Source organism: Telmatherina bonti (assembly GCF_933228915.1).
Source record: "Telmatherina bonti genome assembly, chromosome: 4".
Taxonomy (NCBI): Eukaryota; Metazoa; Chordata; class Actinopteri; order Atheriniformes; family Telmatherinidae; genus Telmatherina; species Telmatherina bonti.
Window position 1 is genome coordinate 16327731 of NC_136622.1, and position 24318 is coordinate 16352048.

Genomic DNA, 24318 nt, shown 5'->3' on the forward strand with positions numbered 1-24318 from the left:
GCCACAACTGGTTATTCTTCCTCTCTGTATGAGAACTAAGTGGGAAGTTGTCAAACATGCAAGTATAATGAGTCTCCCGTGGTCAGTCTTTACCTATAAAATCAAGTTAGCTTGAGTAAGACCAAACGCCTTGACATTAAGTCTGATTTTTCCTCCTATCTCTCTTGGGCTTCTCAAGCAGTGCAGTGTCAGTGACCTCATTCCTCTATCATGGTTTAACACTCAATATCATCCCAATCATTTGAGGTGTTAAAAAACTATTGAGCTACTGTGTCAATATACCTCAGCTCTGATACCACCCATTATTAAACTTATATTAGGACTGGTTTAGCATATTAATATAATGAGCTAATTATAATCATATTGGTATGTTGTATCTGCTCAGTTAGTCACTCTCCTTTGTAGTGACTGAGTTAAACAATTACTTGAAGCACCAGGAGGGGCTTTTCTGTAAGATGCCTCAATGCTGAACATTGTAAAGTAATAATACTTAGTAATTATAATAATTAGTAATAGAATATCACTGTGGGAAAAACTCAGGGCACGAAGCAATAACATATCTATAATGAATATTGAACGTCAACACACCCGTATAAATTTCGGGGATGAAAAGATTAGCAGTCGCTTACTGCCATCTAGTGTCAAACAGAGGAAATTGCAGTAATGGGTCGTAAATCAGTGACAGCAGTGAAGAGGAACAACCACAAACAAATAAAGAAACAAAGACCTCTTTGGTTATCTATATGATAAAGATCAAAGTATTTACTTAACAAGAGGGGTTTATTTTTATTGAGAGGAAGTCAGCTGTAACAAACATGGAAACTATTAAACATTTCAAGGGGAAGTGGAAGTCATCTGTTTGACTTACTTATTTTACTGGATTTGGCACATTGAACTCAAGTTCTTTCCTGAAATCATTTAAATGTTTCAAACTGCAAAATTACCAAGCTGTGAAACAGATTTTACATTAAAACATAATATCTTGTTGACCCTCTGTTAGTGGGGAAACAGGACATTTTATAAATGTACAACAAGCATAATAGCACTACTGTAAAGACATGGCCATTGTTTCAATTGGGTTTCATTATGATGGCGTGAGCATTAGTATGTATGGTACATGACTGTGTCTTTGTGTGTGTAATTTGTACAAGCAGGCTTTGTGTTCAACTGAGAGCCTGAACGGAAACCATTTTCTCCTCCAATGTTGTCTGCCTGTTTCCCTCCTCCTCTGCTGCTCTCTCTTGTCCTATTCTCTGTTCTCCATTCTTTTCTCCTCATCACACCATCATGGTTATTATGTAACTCAGGAAGAAGAAACACATTGCCTGAAAATAACAGAAATAACCTTCTCTGCCCCAAATTTAGCTATAGTGGCAAACTTATTTTTAAAAAACCCTAAATATCACAGTCTTGCTGCATCTCTAACTTTGTACTTTTTATATTTGCTGTTTTTGTCTTTACTCTTGATTAGTCTTTGTAAGACATGATTGTATTTGCTAAATAATCCAGCCAAGTACTCCTTTGTTCGCCACTTAATAAAAGTGAAAATGCGCCACTTCCGAACAGTATCTATCATGATGCTTTCATTTTGTCATGTTTGTTCCCTCAAAGCAGGCCGTCAGCTGTATCAAACATATCAGCGACTGATGAGCTCCATTATTGATGAGACAGATAATACAGTCTCTAGTTTAGCTGATGTCTTATACAGAGAACACAGGGCTACCCAAAGACAAAAGGGCAAACCACAAGAGAAGTGAGACAAGCCAAAGACAATCAGATTAGATGTTCTGTCCTTAAGTTAAACAACAGTAAAAAAAAAAAAAAAAAAAAAAAAATAGAAGCATTAACACGACATTACTTACACTAATAATCTCTGATCACTATCATGATTCTCATCCCTGCAATCAGTCTGTGATATAAAACGCTCGTGAAAACACACAATGCAAAGATTTTAAATTCCAGTCATTGTCATAGTCCAGTTAACCATCCTAATAAGATAACAAAGCAATGTCTGATATTTCAACTTGAACTTCATGTTGGCTTTTTTTAATATAACATCACTCAAATAAATGAAAAATATCAGACACTAAAGTGCTGCGAGGCAAAAATGATTTTGTTTAAATTTGCTAAATGAAAAGAGATATAAATTCGTGCTTTTTAATGTGATGTTATTACTAAGACAAAGCTATTTTTATTTTATTAGAAGTTTTTGAAAGTGACAGCCCCATGCATTTCCAGACCCATCAACATGGACCAGAGTGTGTGTAAAAAGCCTGAATAGATTCATAGGTTAAAAACAAAAAATAGACTTATAGGCATTTCACTGGGTTGCCCACTTTCCAAGAATCCTAAACTAATACCACGCTGCTTTGGCTCAGAAGTTGAGTGTGAACATCATAACTGAATTATCAGAGAAATCTAGAAATAGTGAGAAAGTGAATAAATAAAACATGAGAGGATGAGGTTGTGTCTTTGTGCATTTTTTTTACTTCAATTCGTAGATTTTTTTTTTTTTTTTTTTGTAGTGATTTTTTTTCTCAATCTGTCGTCTAAATAGTTGGTTCTTCCTTAAACCGTTCTTCCTTAGAACCGTTCCTTAAATCTGATTGGCTGCAGATCGTGTTCGTCATCATCTGTTCACGCCCCGTCTGCTAGCGTCTTCCACTTCTGTGTCAAGACAAGGCAACACACTAAAATCCTGCCCGTTCGCTGTTCATTTCCCAAAACATCCAGACTGCACACACCCGAGGTAAGATGACAGATTTTTTAGTGGCTTGGCCACGATCTCCTATATTCAAGCAACAAACAGGTTTTGATTGCACCTTTTACATTATTGTTGCTAGCTATGCTAGTTAACACCCTCTTTATTGTAACCCGCCCGCTAACAGTAAAGCTAGCTGTCAAATAGCTCCCAGAGTCAAGGCAACCAGCTTGGTCTGTTGTCCACAAACAAACAGCGCCTCACATAGATGTGAAGTCCTTCTTTTCTTTTGTCATTAGTTTTTACCCTTCTAATTGTTGTTGTTTGGTTACGTTTTATTGAGGCAAGCTAGATCAATTGCGAGTCTGTGTACGCCTATGTTAGCAAGTAAACACTTTACGGCAGCAGCACATTCAGGATGGGTCCTCAGACATTTGGGATGCAGGGTTTAACTCAAAGCTGAGAGCTATGTACACCTCTCTAACCACTATCCATTTAACTAATAAAGCGGGTAGGTAGGTTACTTTTAAATAACCGGTTAAGACAGTCAAAAGAAACGAGGTAAGTGAAAATGTTAGGGTGGGAAATGCAGATTGAAAGGAGAAAAGTGTGTGAAACTCATGAAGTTCTCTGCTGTGAAGTTTGCCCGCACCAGCATCACTTTATTTTAGGCATGGCACAGATTGGTCACGTTTAGATGCTCAACAAAGAGAATGAATGTCCCCGTGCCTGTCTGACGTCTCACTGCTACCAACACCTTCTACATCTCACTCACTCAAGAGAAACTAAACAGAGCTTTGCCTTTAAGCTCGGTGTACTGTAGGTCATTGACACCAAGGTCAGTGCTAACTCTGAAGTGTTTTTTATCTGCCTTCCTGAGAGGCATATTCTCAGTGGCACACACAGTGCTGCTGTCAGGGAGTTAAACTTTGCAGTTATTTATATATATACACATCTTATTGTTGCATCTCTACTTAAATATTCAGTGTTGTAAGACAAGATGAAATGTTTTGTTTATGGGAAGTGCAGCATGTATTTAATTAAAACTTTACAGTATCTTCTTAGAGGTGGAAAATTGAATAAAAAAAAATCGAATATTGGGATTTTTTTGCTTCACAATTTTAAAATAGTTTTTTTTTTGTTAAAAATTTTTTTGTTTTTTTCCCAAAAAAAAAAAAAAAAATTGTTTTTATTGATATTTTTACTTGTCTTCTTGGGGATTATAGCAGCAGCATGATGGTTTAGCTACTGGGTTGTTTTTTTTCCTGATTGAAATCAAGAAAAATGACGCGCAAAAAACATTTTGTACATTTTTTTTTTGTTTCTAATCTACAAAAATCAGCAATATTGAAGAATTGTGAAAATCACAATTTAAATAGAATCGGGACAAAGTATATCGTCACAGCCCTAGTATCTTTATTTATTCATTAATTTTTTTTAAACTTTTGTGAGTTATTACAATTTCAGTTGGACAGCAACAAACAACTATGAAGATATTTGATGCTATATTTTGTTAGCAATTATTAAAATGCATAAAAACAGGGTAAATGGATCTAAAATTTTCCTGTAAAGCACTTCTGTAAAGTGCTTCAGTATCATCTGAAAACAAATACACAAGCTCATGATTTTAATGGTTACACCAAACAGCAAACTAACCTCTCTGGAATTACAGTTGGTATCATTTTGTTTTCTCTCTTCCTCCCAAAGGTGCCCTAATTACCTATATAGTTAGTTGCTATGGGGATGGTCTCTATTTGGAAGGTGAACATCAGTCTGTAAGAGTGAACTGCCTTCCTCTCGTTACAACAACACTGTGAAACTGTTTTAAGTAGACCTAGTGAAGATAGCCTGTGCCAGGTTTACTATTTATTTAAGGGATTTAAGGGAACCAGAAGATGAGTACTGAAAGCCAGGTTTCAACACTGCTGAGAGGAGTGGTAGGTCAAACACTGACAAAGTTAATGAATTTGGAATGTTTTTACAAATTATTTGTTAGTTGGTGGACATGAGATTATAATAAAAACATTAATTTATAAGTGGAAAAATACATTTTTTAAATTTAAGAGTGATTTGTTTACTGCCCAGTCTCATTTTGTATCTAATATACAGTCAGGTGCTATGAAAAAATATTTAATATAGGGATACTCCTCAGTCTCCAGCGCATTTTTATAATAGAAAAGACATGTTATACATCCTTTTTTTTTATTTTTTTTGAAACATTTAAACTGATACTAATCAGGGCAAACATCTATGTAACAGAGATGTTACTGCGTGTTAAAGAGAAAAGTAACTTATCTTGCATTGTTTTTATTTGTCCATTTTTATAGGCATGTTGGTCAGCAAGGACAAACTAAGAACAAGGCTGCACCATTATTATCAGCAAAGCGTTATTACTAGCCAATATTATGTCACTAAATATTGATCTATAATTATTTTCCCTGTCATCATATATCATTCTTTCAGCAAGTAATTAACCACTACTTTCCAACATTATGATCGGTGTGGAAATATTTTAGTAACATTTTAAAGCATGGACGATGTGTTAACTTAGATACAAGATGTTCTGACCTCATAAATGCAGTTATTCTGCTCTGTATGTTAAACTAGCATTTCTAAACATTAACAAAAAGTTAATTAATTGTAATTCTTTTCAGCAGCTGTTCCCATGGAATGTTTTTTTTTTCTTCTTTACTGAACTTTGTGTTGAAGATGTGTATTTATAAGCTGTAGTTGTTGCTGATGTTCGCTCTGCTCTGGCAGGCAGTAATGTTCTGACTGCAAGACGGTTGACCGTCAAGCTTGGCTTGTTTTTTGTTTTCTCTTCATGTTTCCTGTTCTTGATTGCAAAGGCAACAGTCAGTAAGTCAGACAAGTTTATTTGCTGGCAATGCTACACACACTAACTGAAATACTGGGGAGTCTCAAGTAAATCTGTAAGGACAATAAGTTTATGTATCAACATTAAGTACAGAAAGTACAAAAAAGTTTAAAATAAAAAATACTACAAATGAAAGGCCTTCGTGAATAAATAGGTTATAAGCTTGGTCTTGAACATAGACAGCTAAGTGGGGAAGAGTATTCCAAACTCAGAACTAATAACCCAGAGAAGGAGAAGAAAGAAAGGGATTTAACAAAAAAAAACATTTTATTTAGAAAGTCACAAACCAACATCGTTGTTAACAGTGATGAACACGAAACCAGCTTTTTTGCTTGTGTTTTACATAATTAGGACTAATGCTGTATTTAGCAAAGGGTGGACACCTTATGTTTTGAAGTATGATGTTGAGCAGGCTTTGTATTTGTGCAGAAAGTAAAATTCCTCCTGGCTGGTTTTCCACTCCAGCAGGTGTGGCCAGAACTTGCTGACTCATGCTGTGCTGAATGGTACTTTTGTGTGACAAATTGTGTGTTCAACATCCTCCCCAGAATTAGACAGTATTTTATTCCCAGGTGGGTTAGCTTAGAGATCTTATGCAGGAAAATGAAGAAATCATACATGTTCTTTAGACTAAACCAGAGAGGGTCTGTCTGAAGCTTTGACAGTTATAATCAACAAATATTCCATTTTCACCAGAATCAACTCTGCATAAAGTTCACATCATTTTGTCTTTACTCTGATGATACCATTTGTGTGAATTTCTCATCCGTTTACAGAGAATTCAACTAGTTCACGTCTGGTGTGAACCAAACTGAAAAGCTTTGTCTTGTAATTAGAGTTGGTGATAGAAACTCTTTAAGTCGCTTACATTGGAGCTTGAACTTACAAAAGTGAAAAACTGGTTCCAAACTCTTAAAACGGGGCCATGAAATCAGTTTGGTTGAGTTTAGTTTTTGCTTTAGAGGTTATCAAGGCTGTCGTGATGAAATGAGACGTGTGTGCTTTTTTTTTTCTTTTATGTCATAGTTTGAACTTTTTTGCATTAGTTTGAAGAGGAACTGAATAAACTGAGGATGATGGGATGCAGACAAGATTATTGTACTTACCTGTCCTGACATGATTCCTAGAGTTTCCTCACACATTACATTTTTTATTTTTCAGCCACACTTCTTTGTGATTTGGGCTGATTTAAGCTGAAGTATTTTTTTGTTTTTCTTTTATATGAATTTATTTCGTTAGTTGAGTCCTGCTGAGAAGTTGTTAATGTAGATGGTCGCGCTGCAAGGCTTTTTACTGCAGAGCAGAATTGATGTTGTTGACTGCAGCATTTCCTTCCACTGCTGCGGTCAGTGAATATACTTGACAAGGTTAGTCTTGTGATTGAGGTTGAATGAATTTGATTTCATACTTGCTTTCATTCTCTAATAAAAAGTTATTTGTACACTTTGACATTTTAACTCTCTTATGGTCTTGTGATGTAAGTTTTTATTTTCTTGTCCTCAGGCAGGGCTGATGTATCCCATTACTACAGTTGATATATAGCAGTGGTTTCCAACCTATTTTCCATGAGAAACCTGTTCATGATACTTCTAAAAAGCTGTGGACCTCCTACCCACCCCAAGTTGAAACCATGCTTGGTTTCATACTCTCATTAGCTAACTTCCTACCATAAATGATGCATTCTGTCTGACTCCTTTCCAAAGTTAAAGTAATTGCCGGCATATAGCCTGACTTTTTATAGTTATATTTTCAAAGTAGGGACAAATCATCTCCAAAGTGGCATTTTACAGACACATCTTATTATTGAATAGTGCAAAGGTAATGCTTTATACACAGTTCCATGTGGATGATTACCTGCATGACGTAGTAGGATGTGCATGAAAATGGGGCCCTGCACAAAGGTTTGGGAACTACTAAAGTAAAATGTTAACTACATTATTTAGCAGATTATTAGGCCTCACATTAGCAGCTAGCAGTAACACTAAAACTGAGGGTGATGCCATATTTAACACAGACCAAATGTTTTGCATCACCATGGAGCTTCTTTCCCAGAAATCTGGTGATGATTAGTAAATGACATGGATTATTCAAATGTCGTATTTCAGAAGTGCATGTGCACAACGCTAGATCTGGTTACTCCTAGATATCAGATTAATGGTTATGTAATGGGCTTATTGTATCATATCAAGTTATCAAGCCTTCACTGACATAAGAAATTCGATCTATTGTCATGTCCTTGGTACACATGAAAACCACATTGTGGCACTCCAGTCCTCGGTGGCCTGGAGTCCTGCAGGCTCTTGTTGTTTCCCTGCACCAACATACCTGATTCAGATCAAATGGACCCAACAGCTTTTTGTCAACCTATTCATTCATTTCGATCAGGTGTGTTTGAGCATGGAGACAACGAAAACCCAGCAGGATACTGGCCCTCGAGGACTGTTTGACACGTGTTGTGGTAGCATGAATAAACACAAGGTTTGCGTGGTGTTCAGTTCCGTCTTTACAGGCTCGTTGCCCTCATAGAGGTACACCTGTGGAGAGAAACTGCTGTTTAAGTGCAGAATCAGAAGAAATGAGCAATCGTTCATTGTGAGAAGCCACCGGTCTGGCTAGATTTTGCACAGATGACACACAATGTACTTGCTGAGCACCACTTTTCCTACATCAGTTTTTTTTCTTCCATCTTACACCTGACCCTGTCTCTATGAAAAAGTTTTTTGTCTTCTTTAAAGGGTGTAATAGTCTATTTTAGCTTATGTTTCCGCGTTCATCTCATTGTGTCCCTCAGTTGTTGTGTGAAATTAAATTCAAGTACGTGTTTCATAGTCTAGAGAGGTGTGTCACCTTTTGAAAAAAAGGCGTTTAATATTGAGGTGTGTGTATTTGTGCACTGTCACAGCATTTGTCTGTTAAATTTGATCACTTTGACTCTCTCTTTATTCCTTTCTAAGCCCTTGCCTTTGTTGGATGTTTTTGTCACAGAATTAATTGTTTTATCAACCAAGCAGGCATCCTATCATATCTGATAATTAACAGATGATAATAAAAAAGATTTTTATAAATTATTATTATTATTATTATTTAAGATTTATTTTTATATTTATATTTTTTAAAGGAGAGTCAGTATTTATTGACAATATATTATGTTATTTTGGATAGAATTGTGTTTGATACCGTTTCTGTTCTAGGCCTGAACAACAGCAGCATGGCATTAACACAGGGCCTGTACCTGTCTGTTCTATCTACTCTAAGCAACATATTTCCACATGAAATTAATTTTTGGCTAAAAAACAAAAGAAACATAAACATGCAATGCTTTTTTTAAAATAAATGAGGCATTTCTATGTAGAGCTGTAGAGGATTTAAAACGAGAAGCACCGAGAGGGTGCAAAACTCTGGCAAGCCGTTGTAGTTTGTAATTTTTTGATTGTGAGCATTATTTTTTAGTTAGAAGCTCTAATGGCAAAATTACCCCTATCTCCCCAGAATACTTTAAAAAAAAAAAAAAAAAAAAAAAGAATCCTGGTTCCAGATGTAATCTGGATCACCTGCAAAATATAATCACAAATTCCCTCTCCCATTTCCTAAAAATTCTGTCAAAATCAATCCTTAACTTTTTGAGTTATATTGCTAACCTACAGAAAAACCAACCTGACCTTTGCAGAGGTAAAAGTTGAATGAGTGTGTGAGTCATTTATCTTGGTTTTTTTTTTTTTTGTTTCTTAATATGACATTTAATTGAATGCAGGACACTGACTATTCATACTTTGGTAAAAAGTGATGCTGTATTAACTTTCCCTGCTCCAAATTTCTACACATAACATGCTGCATACACTTTTTTTTTGTGCTCTTTGTATACCTGGAGGAGTACCAGCTCACATTGGAGTCATTTGTCATAAGTTATTGTTCAAGTTTAGAGGAGTGGTTGTGGTGTGTTTGTGGTGTCATGTTTATGTAATAGCACACTGGCGTTTGGGACAGAGCAAGCAATATGATCTCAGTCTGTCTCAACCAATCAGAGATGTCTCTTTGTCTATGGGTGTGTGCAAAGTCATGGAACACAAAACATGGTTCATTTGCAACATAAATTTTACAAGAGAGATTTCCCAGATATTGCGCGCACACACACACACACACACACACACACACACACACCCTTTGCTCTATTTTCATTTTAACCATACAAACTTAATTACTAAAGTCGCTGTGTTTAATGTGCATCTTCCATCATGCTCCTATAAAGCTTTTACAGAATTGTCTCAACTTCTTGACAAACTTGGAGAGGGCTCATGCTTTTACCTTCAAAGGTTCCAAATATACTGTTAGACAGTATACTTGTTAGGCAAGTATACTGTTAGGCAGAGGCTCATACTACCTAATTGTAAATGTTTTAAATGGATCTTAATGTAGAGCTGCAATAACACATGCAAATTGGATTTTCAGCCATGTTTGCTCTGCTCACAGATACAAAGATAGACATAAATGGCATATTGCCATGAGTGCTGCTGATGGGAAGCGTTAATAATATCATGTTGTACATCATGGGTTACATTCAGTGAAACTTAACATAATTTTAATGGCCATTTTTGTTCAGAATGGTTGTTTACACTTAAAATTATTTCAGTTTTGATGTTTTTCCATGCAAATGGATTTGCTTTCTATTAGCATGGAATAGCGTGATCTGAGAAATAAGGGATGTGGCAGTTTCAGTTTCTAAGTATACTCTGCTATGAAAAAGTCACGGTATGAATTCCATTGTCTTCTGTCTTATTAATCACAGGGAGAGCATGCAATTCAGCTGTACCTGGAGTCATGTGCTGGTGTGGTAAGAGTGTACGGAGGCTCTCCTTTGGTGTGTGTGTGTGTGTGTGCGTGCGTGCGTGCGTGCGTGCGTGCGTGCGTCTGTGGGGTGAAGATGCATGAGGGGGTTGGATAGAAACGGTGTTGTTCGTAAGTTGTTTATTTCCCAGACATTTGAAAATATATATTTAAGAACTAAGGCTGCAACAATCTGTTGATAAAGTCAACAAAGAGGTTATGATTTTACCGCCGTTTATCTGTTTGTTTGTGTTCAAGATAACTCAAAAAGTTACTGATAGATTTTCATAAAATATTCAGGAGTTGTTGGAAATGTGAAAAGGAAGAAGTGATTTAATTTTGGAGGTGATCCGGATCACTGTTTGGATTCAGGAATCTTTCTGGCCCTTGTTTACCTTACAAAACAGGCTTTTTCAAGATGTAAATAATCTTTTCAATACAATTCTACGAAAATTAAGATGTTAAAATATTTATTTTGTTTTACTTTTGAGGCAAATTATGTATAGCTTTGATATGACACTATAGCTAAGTTTGAATGTTTCAGGAGTCATTCTTTTAACTTACTAAAGGACACTATGTTGTGACTGACTGGGAATCAGGGTGACATTCACTTGATGCAAATGAAGAGAGTGGTGAAAAACATATTGGAGCCTGTAAAAAGAGTTGCATCAACTGGAAGCACAGATGGTTGGTGTGACAGAAATAATTGTGACTAATCGACTTTCAAAAAAAATTATTTACAGATTAGTCGACTACTACAATAATCGTTAGTTGGAGCCCTATGAAGAAGGTAGTCATAAAAACTTCAGTATTCCTTTTAACCATGATACATAGAACATTACTATGCCATGGAGATAACTGTGGCTAAATTGTGGCTTCGGAAGCTAAAAAAAAAAAAGCTGCGGGACTTTTTGTAACCAAACTCAAAAACTAATATCAGCCTCTAATTGAACTTGAAATAAAATGGAAACATTTTGAGAGATTAACCATATCTGTTGTTGCTTAAAGACAATTTTTTGTGTCATTATAATGACACAGTTATTGAATAGTAGAATTGAAATGTAAAAGTATACAAATCTTATTCCACTTAATGTTGTTTTGCACTTGTTTCTTTTCATCACATTTGAATGGATTACCAGAGTGCTGGTAGAATTTTGATTATAGATGCACTTATGCACAAATAAAATTGGTATACTATTTGAATAATTTCTTTTTGTGTTGTTACACATCTTTCAATCTGTATTTATAATAACAGTAACAATAATTTAATTTTATTAAATTACAAGTCTCTAGTTCAGATGGATATTCTGAATTTCTTCGATTTACTTAGTATTATAAACTCTTGTAGCATAAGATATGCAGTGTTTGTTTGTTTTTTTTTTTATTGTAATTTATATTTCAAAGCCAAATACCACAACCAAAAACCTGCTGGGATGGACGGTGAATTAGCTGTTTAGACTATTTGAATAGCACCTTGTCATCCATTTTGTCCACATTATCGATCGTGGATGTCAAGGCCAAAGTCCATTTGTGTGCTGAAGGCGGTTACTATGTCAGGCAAAGGTAAAACCCGAGTGTGTTATAAGATATGAGACACACTAGGAACAAAAATGGGGGGTGGAAACTTGGTTTGGTATCTTATTCAGCTGTTTACCTTTTTAATTTAACAACTCTGTGGAATCAGCTATATTGGGATCAGATTGCACAGCGGATATGTACAGATTTGTTTTAACGCAGTCTGACTCAGACAGGAAAGAGTTTGTTTTTGTAACTTCTATTTGTGAATGATGTCAAACAGATTAGTAAATAATTGATGATGGATAATGAATAATTAAGTAATCAACAGTCATGTGGTTTTTCCATGTTTGACTGCAGTTTACATAGTAGGCAGTCATCATTTCAGAGTTGAAACCGTGATGCTTAAAGCGCCCGGTGCTTGCCAAGACTTAAATAAGAACATAATTAATTGTGAATCAGACATGAAGAAAAACTGCTGAAACTTGTTAGGTGGAATCTTGCAACATTAGCCTGCAGATTACAGGTTTTGTTATATTTACTTTTACTTGATTTGGCAAACTCTTAATAAGTAGAATCATCAATAATCATGCATGAAAAAGTCTACAAGCTTTATTTAGTGCTGCTTGGAAATCGTACAAAGTAAACAACATTCTATTATCATGCATTTGCCAGGCCAGGTGAAGTCTGTGCAGCCACCAGGAATCATATAATTATACAGTATTAATTATTTAGTCTCCGATTGAACTTGTTCCCTATTTTTCTTTTTTTTTTCTTTTTCATTTATTTTCCTATGTTATTGTGCCAGTTTCCACTTGATATTCTGTAAATAATCAGTGTTAATCTGAAATATTTTTCTCCACTTCCCGTTCATGCTTTAAGCTTTGGTGTTTTGTCTTGAAAATGTTGGATTAAGGGGTAAACTAGCCGTGCTGAGGTTCAAGATGTGCAACTTAGCATACGACTTACATCTACCAATGTCTTTGTTTGATAAATTCTTTAAAACTATTTTTGTTTGTGGTCTTGTGATTTACACTCCTCACTTAAAGATGCTGTTTCACACAGCATCAAATTTAGCAAAGTTTCATGCCATTTATATTTGGAGAATTAAAGTGTGTTTCAATGTACTGTTTAAACTCAGTGAAGCTAATGTACCAAACAGAGGTTAACAAAGACCCAGAATGCCTGCGATAGTAGTGTCCTGGTTATGTAACTGCTACAGTAGATAACTCACTGTTTGCACTCAGTGGCCCATGATGGGCAAGATACTTGTTCAGACAGACAAAGCAGATTTTTAGCCCAGAGTCTAAATTGCTGAGCATGACCGTCAGCGTTTTGTGTCATCAGAAATCTCCCCAATGCATTACAGTACAGAAAAGAGCAATGCAGCAGTCAGATTTGGTTTTTTGTTGTTTTTGCGTTTCATAGTTCTTTATTTATTTTTATTTTTTCCATGCATGTGCATTTTATTTTTATTGTTAATCCAGCTGTGCTGCTCCTTAAGTGTGTAAAAAAAAAAAAAAAAAAAAAAAAAAGCATATGAAACAATGAATTCACATTGTAGTGATAATGTCTTTTTTCTTTTTTTTTTTTTGTCTCTGCAGGCTATTTGCTTTGGTCAACATGCCAATGAAATGAAAGTGTCAAGTTGCAGCCATCTGCATGCTGTCTGAGAACTGAGAAGCTGTCTTGCTCCGGCTGACACCTCCCGCTATCCTTCTTCTGTGGTCATACCATCTGCCAATAATCTGCATCAGCCTGGCTTTGGGACTTTTTACTAATATTTAGAGAGCTTTACTGTCGTTCTGGTGACACTCAGGGGGGGACGTTGATCAACAAATCTCCCTCCAGAAGAGCTCTGTGGGGCCGCCACCAACAGGAACATGTGCTAGAAGTCAAACATCTGTCCTAAACCTCGACATGATGAGCAATGAGGATGAGTTTTACGACGCCGTCACAGGTGGGTGTTCAACTGCACGTTTTTCTGTTTTGTCTCACTGACATCCCAACATGTTGGTATCGAGCAGGTGAAGATCAGTCCTAAGGACTCCATAAATCTTTGTGAGTAGTTCACAAATGGAAAGTTGTAAGAAAGAAAAATCCAGTAGTGATTAATCTGACACTTCTCATAGGTTAGTTAATTAAGATTGCAGAAATAGATTTTTTTTTTTTTTTTTTTTTAATGAAAGTTACTCATTTTACTCTGATAATTTGTGAAAATGATTTGAGTTGCTTTGCTGTTGATGTCTAAACAATTTATTTTTGGACTTGATTTAGTCTTGCCATCAGTTGTGCTCCAAAAATACCACATTTTCCAACATGTACTTTCTACCCAGAGTATGGAATATTATTTTGGCAGATACCATGTTTTGGACATGTATTACAAACTCCATTAATTTCCAAAATTTAGATAAAAAGTATCAAATGAGTTAAAATAATATATATGTGATGTCCATCTCATCAAAGATCAGCATCTCTGTAATACCTGTAAGTTCTGATAAAACATATTTAATACATACAACTTGGCAAAAGAAAACAACATGGCTGTAAAGTTTTGGATTTTGGAAAGCATACAACACTGAGGCTGTAATTTAAGTTGTATGTTATTGAAGTATAATACACCATCCAGTGGAATCTAATCTGTTTCAGATAGATGATCGGTTCAATAATTTAGAGGCTGGCTGTCTCCCAGTCCCAGTATTATCGGTCTTATTAAATACCCAGCAGCGTAGGGTTGTATCTACGTGTTACTGTATTGTCTTTGCAAAAATAAAGAAATAATTTGGTGTCAGCTGGGTTTATTTGACATCTCGTGCTGTGTTGCTCTTTTTGTCTTTTGTTAGCTGTTGTTTCAATGCAGATGTAAAAAAAAGATTCAGGTGTTTTTTTTTTTTTGGTTTTTTTTTTCCTTTTGTCTTATTATTCTGATCATCTTAAAGATTTGAGATGGATGCAGATCAATACTGATGCATTATTCATTAGCACACGTGCTGTATTATAAATGTGATCAGCAAACAGAGATGTACATGTTTCATATGAAGAGTGCTTGACTATAACACGAGGGCTCTTCTGCTGTTGCCCGAAAGCAGCTGTGACAAGAGGCACAATAAATTTTTATATGTATTTAAATACATTTTGAAAGGATGTTCATACTTAACTGAGTTACATAAAGTCACATTTCAACAGCAACGGGAAGTTTGTTTGGTTTTTAGCTTTGTGATTGGAGGCTACTCCTTGTTTGTACATCACAAACTGATGTGAAATACAAGTTCCACTTTCTATCCTGCAATCATTGTGAGTCTGCAAATATTTGCTAATTTTAGCTGCACATTTTTAATTACCATAATGATGTAAAAGAGCTTGCTTACCACTGGTCAGATTTTAGTAAATAACAATGCACTTGCTGTTGCATGATGAGTCATTTTCTGGACCAACAGTCCTTATTGTATGTTTATAAAGCTTGATAAATACATATTGATGGATTTGTTGTGGATTGTAATTTCCCTCCTCCTAATCAAAACATTAACCTGACAAATATCCTTGTACTCTTGTTTATTTTTGCACGCAATATGAAAGGCTATATGAGACACTGAATGCAGTTCTAACTGGTTTATGTAACAGAAGAATACACACCTTATACCTTCTGACATTTACCAATACCTCAGGTGTGTAAAGGGACTAGTGATAAATTCTGGTCTATTTTAAGCCATCAAGTCCCCACCTCAAGTTGTTCCCAACTCCACCCTGAAGGATAACTAGAGGTGCACAATCAGTCAACAGCTCTGGGAGTGTTCAGTTCAGTCACAAGAGCATTTCCATCGAATCTGAAGAAGCATCGCCTGAAAGCAAATAAATGTTGAAATGGGACTTTCTGAAGGGATGTTTGTGTTTTCAGTTAGTACATCTGTAATGGCTTTGTGTGATTGCATGACAGCTTTCTGTAGTCTTTCATGTTTCGTGTGTTAAACTATCATAAGGATAGATGGGGGAAAATAGTGTTGAAAGTGTTTAACTGCTGTTTCCGTGAAGAGATTAGTTTGTGTAACTGTTTCAGACAATCAATAAAATTTGCAAGTCAAACCCAGGCAACGGCGCCCTGATGCAAAGCAGTATTCAAATAGCAAGGGTGCTGTTGAAATTCACATGCTGCAAATAAAACTAAAATAAAGCCTAAACTTGGCTGCAAGCAAGGTAATGGCTTTGTCATCGTATGATTTGCTCATTTCCAGGACTGCTCAGAATTTGGGCTGCATGACATTATGTAACAAATCATTTTTTTTTCTCATTCCACAGGCCTCGATTCAGACGAGTCGTACGAAGGGGTGTCTGAGGCCAGTTACAAAGATGCACAAGTGTTTGATTGCAGCAGTCAGAAGAACAATGGATCAGTACCACAAGAAAATGGCATCAAGAAACACAGGTAGAACAGCATTCTTCCACCACATTCCATCTGCTGAGCGTATGCCTGGTGTCCAGAAGCTGTTTCAACCTTTTTTTTTTTTTGTTTTTGTTGTTGGGACGTAATTATGCTTGATGTTAGCTCAAAAGAATTAAGGGAGAAGTCTTTGTGTATGAGTCAGCCTAGTTGGTCAGGGGGGACTAACTGGGTTGACTCATACACAAAGACATTCGGCTCACGTTGCCAAATGTTTTTTCCTTTAGGGAGGTCATTTGAGCAGAAAAATCCCCACTGTAGGAAAGAGAGACGTTGTTTGTGCTGATGTGAGCAGATTTTTTACCACTTTCAGTGGAAGGTGTCAAACTGGTGATGCATTGTATTTTCCTCTCCAGGTCTTATCTACATGTTCAATCTTTTGTTCTGCGAATAAACCTGGCAGATTGCTAGATCCTCTTGTTAACAAGCTTGTTTTTAATCTTTTCTTTCATTCCAGGACCTCTTTACCTGCAGCCATGTTTTCCAGGAATACTGTCAGTGTTTGGGGTATCCTAAAGAAATGTATTGGACTGGTAAGGGCATGCAGGTCATTTATACAACTCAGATTGTTGCATTTCTAAAGACATGCTAAATGAGGACATCAGTAGCCTGCTGTAGCAGACAGTGTACAGCTTCAACCTTAGTTGGTAATGTTGAGTCTGTCACTCTGCACAGATTTTGGTTAGACATAAACCTGGATAACATTTAAGCATTTCAAAGAGGTTTTCAGATGTTGCATGGTGTGCTGGATCATATAGACACTATTTGTAACTGCAATGAAAATTATATAATAAAGTAACATGAAAAATAAAAGAAATCAGCTTTTTTAAGTTGGTATGGGACTTGACGTTTCTCACACCGTGGTTGGGGAGGATTTCAAATGAAAAATATGTAAGAAAGTCGGATGATTTTACCCAAGGTATTTATCTAGCCAAGACCAAATAATGAAATTTGCTTTTTCTAGGAACTGTCCAAGATCACAATGCCTATCGTCTTCAATGAGCCTCTGAGTTTCCTGCAGAGAATCACAGAATACATGGAACACACTTACCTCATTAACAGAGCCTGTCTGTTGCCTGACTCCATAGAGCGCTTGCAGGTCAGACACACAAACACTTGCTTGCAATGATTTTATGCATCTATCATTCATGTTGAACACAGACCCCCTAAATCAGATGTGAAATGAAAAACAGTAAATCCAATATTAACATGTTGCATAACATGAACCCATGTTTTAAAGCAAATGAACTGAAAGAAACCAGAAAAAACTAGTGTGGCCTGTATTTCCTTGCTTTCAGGCAGTAGCTGCTTTTGCTGTGTCAGCTGTTGCGTCTCAGTGGGACAGAACCGGAAAACCCTTCAACCCTCTGCTGGGAGAGACCTATGAACTCATCAGGTGGACATAATCCTCTTTTCTAGCGATCGTCCTTTATTATGTTAATTGTGCTAACGTCCTGCTCTTTCTGGCCATCTTCAGAGAGGAACAGGGTTACCGGTTGGTATCTGAGCAGGTTTCCCATCATCCTCCAGTCAGTGCCTTCCATGCAGAGAGCCTGGCTGGGGACTTTGTCTTCCACGGCTCCATCTACCCCAAACTCAAGTTCTGGGGCAAGAGTGTTGAGGCAGAGCCTAAAGGAACTATCACACTAGAGTTACTCAAGTAAGTTGCTGTCATGTTTTGTTTTTAGTACATAAATTTAGTTAAATCCCTTCATTGTCTCATATCCCTTTTTTCATTTTTTATTTCTTCAAATTTTAATTTTTTAAACCTTTCCTTACCATATTTTTCACTCTTTCTTTCCTGTAGGCACAATGAAGCGTACACATGGAGTAACCCTTACTGCTGTGTGCATAACGTCATCCTGGGCAAACTGTGGATAGAGCAGTACGGCACAGTGGAAATAATCAACCACAGGTACATAGACCACATATTCTAGTTCTTGTAATGGCAATAGTTAAGTTTAGTCACTACCAACATGGTAAATGAAGCTGACACTAACATGTATAACTAATAGTCCACATTCATCTATTGGAGCTGCGCTGTATCGGGTGCAGTTTGCATCCATGAAAATCTCCAATTTAGAGCCTTCCTCAGGTAAAACACAGAAGCAGACGAAGGCCTAAAAAAAAGCTCAGTAAAGCTGGCAGATGTGATGTGTGATGCTCACCGAGCTGTTTAGCCTTCCCGCCATGCGCCCTTCCTTACTCTTTGTGTAAACCCTGATACTTGAGACAGCTGCTTGTTTGCTCTCCGTGTGGCTTCTCAGGCAAACAGCCGCTCTTTTAACCTGTGTTTGTCCAGGGAAGCTCTGCAAAGCTTGTGTTATTCTTGCTTCTGCCTCTCTGTGTGTCATATTCACATAGTTGCACAGATTTACACCTGCTGCTGTCAAGAGTTCACTGTAGCACTGATTGGTTTAGGGACTTCCTCAGAAAGCACGCAAACTAACAAACTGCTGCCATAGCTCAACACCAGGTTTAACATAGCTCCTAGGTATGACCTAAAAGAAGCAAACTGATCAGCCTTAAATGAAAGTATTTAAGGTTTCAGCTCATTGTATTTGTTTTAATAAAAAATGTTCCATCAAAGGCTGAGGATTTATTTCATTTCACTTTATCTGCTCATTAAATTGTTATTCACTTAAACTCAGTAAATTAAGACCACCTTCCTCTCTCCTCCTTTCTTCTGCAGCACTGGAGACAAGTGTGTGTTAAATTTCAAGCCATGTGGGATGTTTGGCAAAGAGTTACACAAAGTAGAAGGTTACATCCAAGACAAAAGGTAAAAATTCATCCTTGTGCATAAAAATGACTATAAATAATGATTTTGTGCATATATATATATATATATATATATATATATATATATATATAAATAAAAAAAACTGCTCTTTGGCATTTTTGTCTCCTTTTGTCTTTTTCCCTTCTCTTGTTTTCTATGTTGTTTCTCTGTCCATCCCTTTTCTTCTTCTCTTCTCCCACTTCCTTTCTTCTGCTCTCGGTTCTACCTCTCTGTCCAGTAAAAAGAAGCTTTGTGTTATCTATGGCAAATGGACCGAGTGCATGTGGAGTGTCGACCCGCAGGCCTACGAGGCCCACAAGAAGTCAGAGAAGAAAGGAGAAAACAAGAAGCAAAAAAATGTGAGAATTGTTCGCCATTTACTAAGGGGGTTATACGTGTTTAACGTACAGTCAATTTTTAATGTGCAGTAGATGGAATTTTATTGTTTTTAATATTTCTTATTGTGTCATTGTTCTGTTGTTACTGTCCACGGACTTTGGATTAAGTTCTCTTCTGTCTTGATTTTTTTTTTTTTTTTTTTTTGCGTCTTCAGCTTTCTTTGTGGTCTTATGCAGGTAAACCAGCAGGCTTGTGTAAATTGGTGATTTTATCTTTAACTGTCCCACGTTAGTGTGCTTATATGTCTAGTAAATACTGTACCAGTAAATCCTTGTAGTTTGCCTAAAGGACCTAAGGCAGATTGATCAAAACTGTGAATTGATCCAGCTCACTACAAGTTCTGCTCTGAGATCCAGTTTATCCTGGGAAATGTTGTTGCTTTAATTTTTTCCTTTTTAAAATAGCAGTAGTTAGAGTGAGTTTTATCGTTTTCAGGAGGAGCTCGAGGGAGCAGAGAACGACGATGCAGACGACATGCCAGAAGTCCAAGAGACTGTCTCTGTGGTTCCGGGAAGCACCTTGTTATGGAGGATAGACTCCAGACCAGCACACTCTGCTATGGTATGGCAATGAAACCACACATCCCTATTATGGTTGGGGGTTAGACTTAAAGGGAAAAAGGAAGCAAAATTCTGGTCATAGAGCTCACTCTCGCACACACACAGCTTTAAAAACACACACATTAGAAATAACTCTCCATGCAGGTGAATACATGCCATGAAGTAAAAAGATCAATTTTCTATTATATGTTAATCTTTGTTTTTCCAGTTGACAAATGTACTTGATGATATAATGTTGCACTGTATTAGGACCAGAGACATAGCAGATCTGAAGCATTCAGATATATGCATCTGAATAAACCAGACACGTATTTACAAACACACACTCAGCAGACTTTTTTTTTTCTCCTTTACCTTCTCCAGATGTACAACTTCACAAACTTTGCAATGTCTCTTAATGAGCTGGAGCCGGGCATGGATACCATTCTGCCCCCCACGGACTGCCGCTTCAGACCTGACATCAGAGCCATGGAGAATGGCAACATGGGTAACTTATTTAGCGATATCTGATGATTTTCAGTAACTTGATATCAAAAGCTTGGCAAAAAAATAGAACGAAAGTGGGAGGGAGACTTCTACATATAAAACTATAGACATACTGCTGGTATTAAAGACCAAAGAAATACTGCTACAGGAAACTTCAGTGGTACTGAACAGACAATGCTCCCACCTGCTGGAAAAAATAATCAACAGTTCTATAAATAAATAAAGCATTTAGTTTCATACACGTCTCCCTAACTTGGTTGATGAATGAATGGTAAAATGTACTGACTCTGGAACTTTGCTCTTGTACAGATGAGGCCAGTAAGGAGAAAGAGAGACTGGAGGAGAAACAGAGAGCTGCCAGGAAGGAAAGAGCCAAACATGATGAGGAGTGGTCAACGAGGTAGCAGTTACGCTCTTTCTTATGCACACACACTGATAGTTTAAGCTATGTCCACTTTTGTGACTTTGACAAACATCTAGTCGGTGTCACAATATAAATGTACAGGCACATCTCAGAAAATTAGGATATTATGAAAAAGTTCAATATTTTTCATCACTCATTTCAGAATGTGAAACCCACATATTATCTAGATTAATTACACATAGAGTGAAAGATTTCAAACATTTATTTCTTGAAATTTTGATGATTGTGGCTTATAGTTAATGAAAACCCAAAACGCAGTGTCTAAAAAAATTAGAATATTACATAAGATCAATGAAAAAAATGATATTTTCAAAAGAAATTTCAGGCTTCTGAAAAGTATGTTCATTTCCATGCACTCAATACTTGGTTGGCCTTCCTTTTTGCACGAATTACTGCAATGGAAGCAATCAGCGTGTGTCACTGCTCAGGTGTAATGGACGCCCAGGTTGCTTTGATAGCAGCCTTCAGTTCATCTACATAGTTGGGTCTGGTGTCTCACATCTTCCTCTTGACAATACCCCACAGATTCTCTATGGGGTTCAGATCAGGTGAGTTTGTTGGCCAACCAAGCACAGTAACACCATGGTCATTGAAGCAGCTTTTGGTACCTTTGGCAGTGTGGGCATGTGCCAAGTCCTGCTGGGAAAAAAAAAAATTGACATCTACATAAAGCTTGTCAGCAGAAGGAAGCATGAAGTGCTGTAAAATTTCCTGGTAGATCATTGTGTTGACTGTAGACTTTAGAAAACACAGTGGAGCAACACCAGCAGATGACATGGATCCCAAATCATCACTGACTGGAAACTTCACACTGGACTTCCAGCAACATGGATTCTGTGCCTCTCCACTCTTCCTCCAGACTCTGGGACCTTGGTTTCCAAATGAAATGCAAAATTTGCTTTCATCTGAGAAACAGTGCAGTCCTTTTTCCCCTTAGCCCAGGTGAGATGCTTCTGTCATTGTCTCTGGTCCAGGAGTGGCTTGACACGAGGAATGTGACATTTGTAGCCCATGTCTAGGATTCGTCTGTGTGTAGCGGCTCTTGATGTGCTGAGTCCAGCTTCAGTCTACTCCCTGTGAAGCTCCCCAAATTCTTGAATGGATGTTGCTTGGCAATGCTCTCAAGGCTGCAGTTATCCCTTTACTGGTGCTTCTTTTCCTTCCACTCAACTTTACATTAATATGCTTTGATACAGTTCTCTGTGAACAACCAGCTTCTTTAGAAATGACCTTTTATGGCTTTCCCTCCTTATGGAAGGTAAATGATCTTCTTCTAGACATCTGTCAAGTCAGCAGTCTTCCCCATGATTGTGTAGCCATCTGACCCAGACTGAGAGACCATTTAAAGGTTTAGGATACCTTTGCAGGTGTTTTGAGTTAACTAGTTGATTAGGGTGTGACACCATGACTTTCTAAGATTGATGTTTTTCACGTTATTCTAATTTTCTGAGACAATTCATTTTGGGTTTTCATTATCTATAAGCCACAATTATCAAAATTTCAAGGATTAAATATTTGAAATGTTTTACTCTATGTGTAATAAATCTATAAAATATTTTGGTTTCAATCTGAAATAAATGACAAAAAAATATTGAACTTTTTCATAATATCCGAATTTTCTGAGATGTACCTATAGAATATGAAGTGCATCAATCTGACCAGAAATGTGTATCAGTGCTCATCTCCTTCATATTTGCCTTAATGACCTAAAACAGAAGAACTAAAGCCACTTCTAAAAGGACTATCATATTTTATTCCCAAAATGAGAATCATTTTTACCAACAGACGTCGGTAACACTTACACACCTTATGATGATTCCTTAACATAACTAAGACTCTGCCATGTATGAAAATGTCATAAGACACACATTTGAGTCTGATTCTGAAATAGTGAAAAATCAATCAAATAACCCAAAGCTATTGTATCTGTTTCGCCTCAGAACATTCCAATATGCTTTTTCCTTGTCCTGCTTGTAAAACCTTAACAAAGATGATGACTAAAAAAATTATTAATCTGTTCTTAGCAAGATTAGTCAAAGGAAGCCAGAAGTAGCTAATCTGAAAATGAACAAGTTGGGGGAAAGAAATAAAATCATGTCGAAATAAACAGGTGTCACTTAATCTGTGTTTTATGTTTTTTAAGGTGGTTCCAGATGGGCACCAACCCATACACCAGCTCCCAGGACTGGATCTACAGTGGTGGCTACTTCAACAGGAACTACCAGGACCTGCCAGATATCTACTGATGACCACCTAACCTTCATCTCCTCCTTTTCCGTATCTGTAACCTGAAATGACCTTCCTGTCAAAGGAATGATGAGAATTCATACACCTTCATTTCCATCCTGCAGTCTTAATCATCATCATCATCTTTAACCCACTGACAATGCACAGGTTGGAAAGTTAAAGGAAGCCATAAATTAAAGGAATGTCATAAATTGATAAATATAATTTAAAAGCAACAATAACTATGATATAAAGTGTCTCAGTGACGGATTCGTGGACATGGAGACACACCCAGTCAACAAGGAAATCAGGGATGTGAATGTTCCTTAGACTGAAGATGGATCTCGAAGATTTTTTTATTTTATTATTTTTTTTTTTAAATTTATTTGTTGGAAACTTAGAGAGACTTTAAACCTTAAAATAACTACAAGTGACATATTACTCTTTAAGGAACAAATGTATATCTGTTTAGTGTTGGTAAATTGGTCAAGACAAATCAAATGCAGGCTTGAGCCCATTACTGTCGGCGTGCCGTAATCCTCAAATATTTAGTATTTGCTGTTACTCTCCTATTAACCTTCATGTCACAGTTTATGTATCAAATTACAAGAACTTATAATAATGGATGTTTCAATGAACAGCAGAGAAAAAGAAGTCTGGTAACATTTAACCTGAAGCTCTGTGTGTATGTTTAAAAAAAAAAAAAAAAAAAAATCATTTTCACTAACCAGGAAGAATTGTAGTGTTTTTGTGCAGGGTTAAGGAAGAAAAAATATTTCTCACCATTGGTTAAAAGTCTTTAAAGTCCTGTATTATAAAGCTTTTTCCCCCTCTGTTTGACTAAATGATAAAAAAAAAAAAAAAAAGTTTAACAGGTTTTGGTTGAGTCAGAATGAGACTAAAATGAAGTGAAGACAACTACTGTAACGGCTCGGATTCATACACATTGTACAAATGTGTACATAAATATGTACAGTCATATTAATCACAATTTGCTTTGTAAAGGAGGAAAAAGTTAGCTGGAAAAGAGTTTCACCATTGTAAACCTCATAAAGAAAGAAAGACTTCATTTACATTGCTGTAATATAGAG

At 36.6% G+C, this 24318-nt stretch overlaps 1 protein-coding gene across 2 annotated transcripts; it reads left to right on the forward strand.

Moving 5' to 3' along the window:
* The first annotated feature begins 2640 nt into the window (after positions 1 to 2640).
* Positions 2641 to 23862, forward strand: LOC306754672 (oxysterol-binding protein-related protein 2-like). 2 transcript variants are annotated; one of them, XM_079238717.1, is made up of 14 exons: positions 2641 to 2749; positions 13520 to 13875; positions 16209 to 16335; positions 16808 to 16883; positions 17315 to 17449; positions 17649 to 17746; positions 17828 to 18010; positions 18158 to 18265; positions 19043 to 19132; positions 19371 to 19500; positions 19973 to 20092; positions 20455 to 20578; positions 20887 to 20977; positions 23145 to 23862. In XM_079238717.1, exons 2-14 carry the CDS (start codon positions 13836 to 13838, stop codon positions 23245 to 23247), a joined length of 1425 nt encoding a protein of 474 aa, XP_079094843.1. In that variant the 5' UTR covers positions 2641 to 2749; positions 13520 to 13835; the 3' UTR covers positions 23248 to 23862. The 2 variants fall into 2 exon arrangements, with proteins under 2 accessions (XP_079094843.1, XP_079094844.1); XM_079238718.1 differs by having other exon boundaries at positions 19371 to 19491; positions 19967 to 20092.
* Positions 23863 to 24318: the final 456 nt, after the last annotated feature.

Excerpts from the sequence above, each read along its gene's own strand:
- LOC306754672 (XM_079238717.1), top strand. The coding sequence starts at position 13,836 with ATGATGAGCAATGAGGATGAGTTTTACGACGCCGTCACAG. Across the intron at positions 17,747-17,827 it reads GAGACCTATGAACTCATCAG|AGAGGAACAGGGTTACCGGT; the intron begins GTGGACATAATC and ends GGCCATCTTCAG. Across the intron at positions 18,011-18,157 it reads ATCACACTAGAGTTACTCAA|GCACAATGAAGCGTACACAT; the intron begins GTAAGTTGCTGT and ends TCTTTCCTGTAG.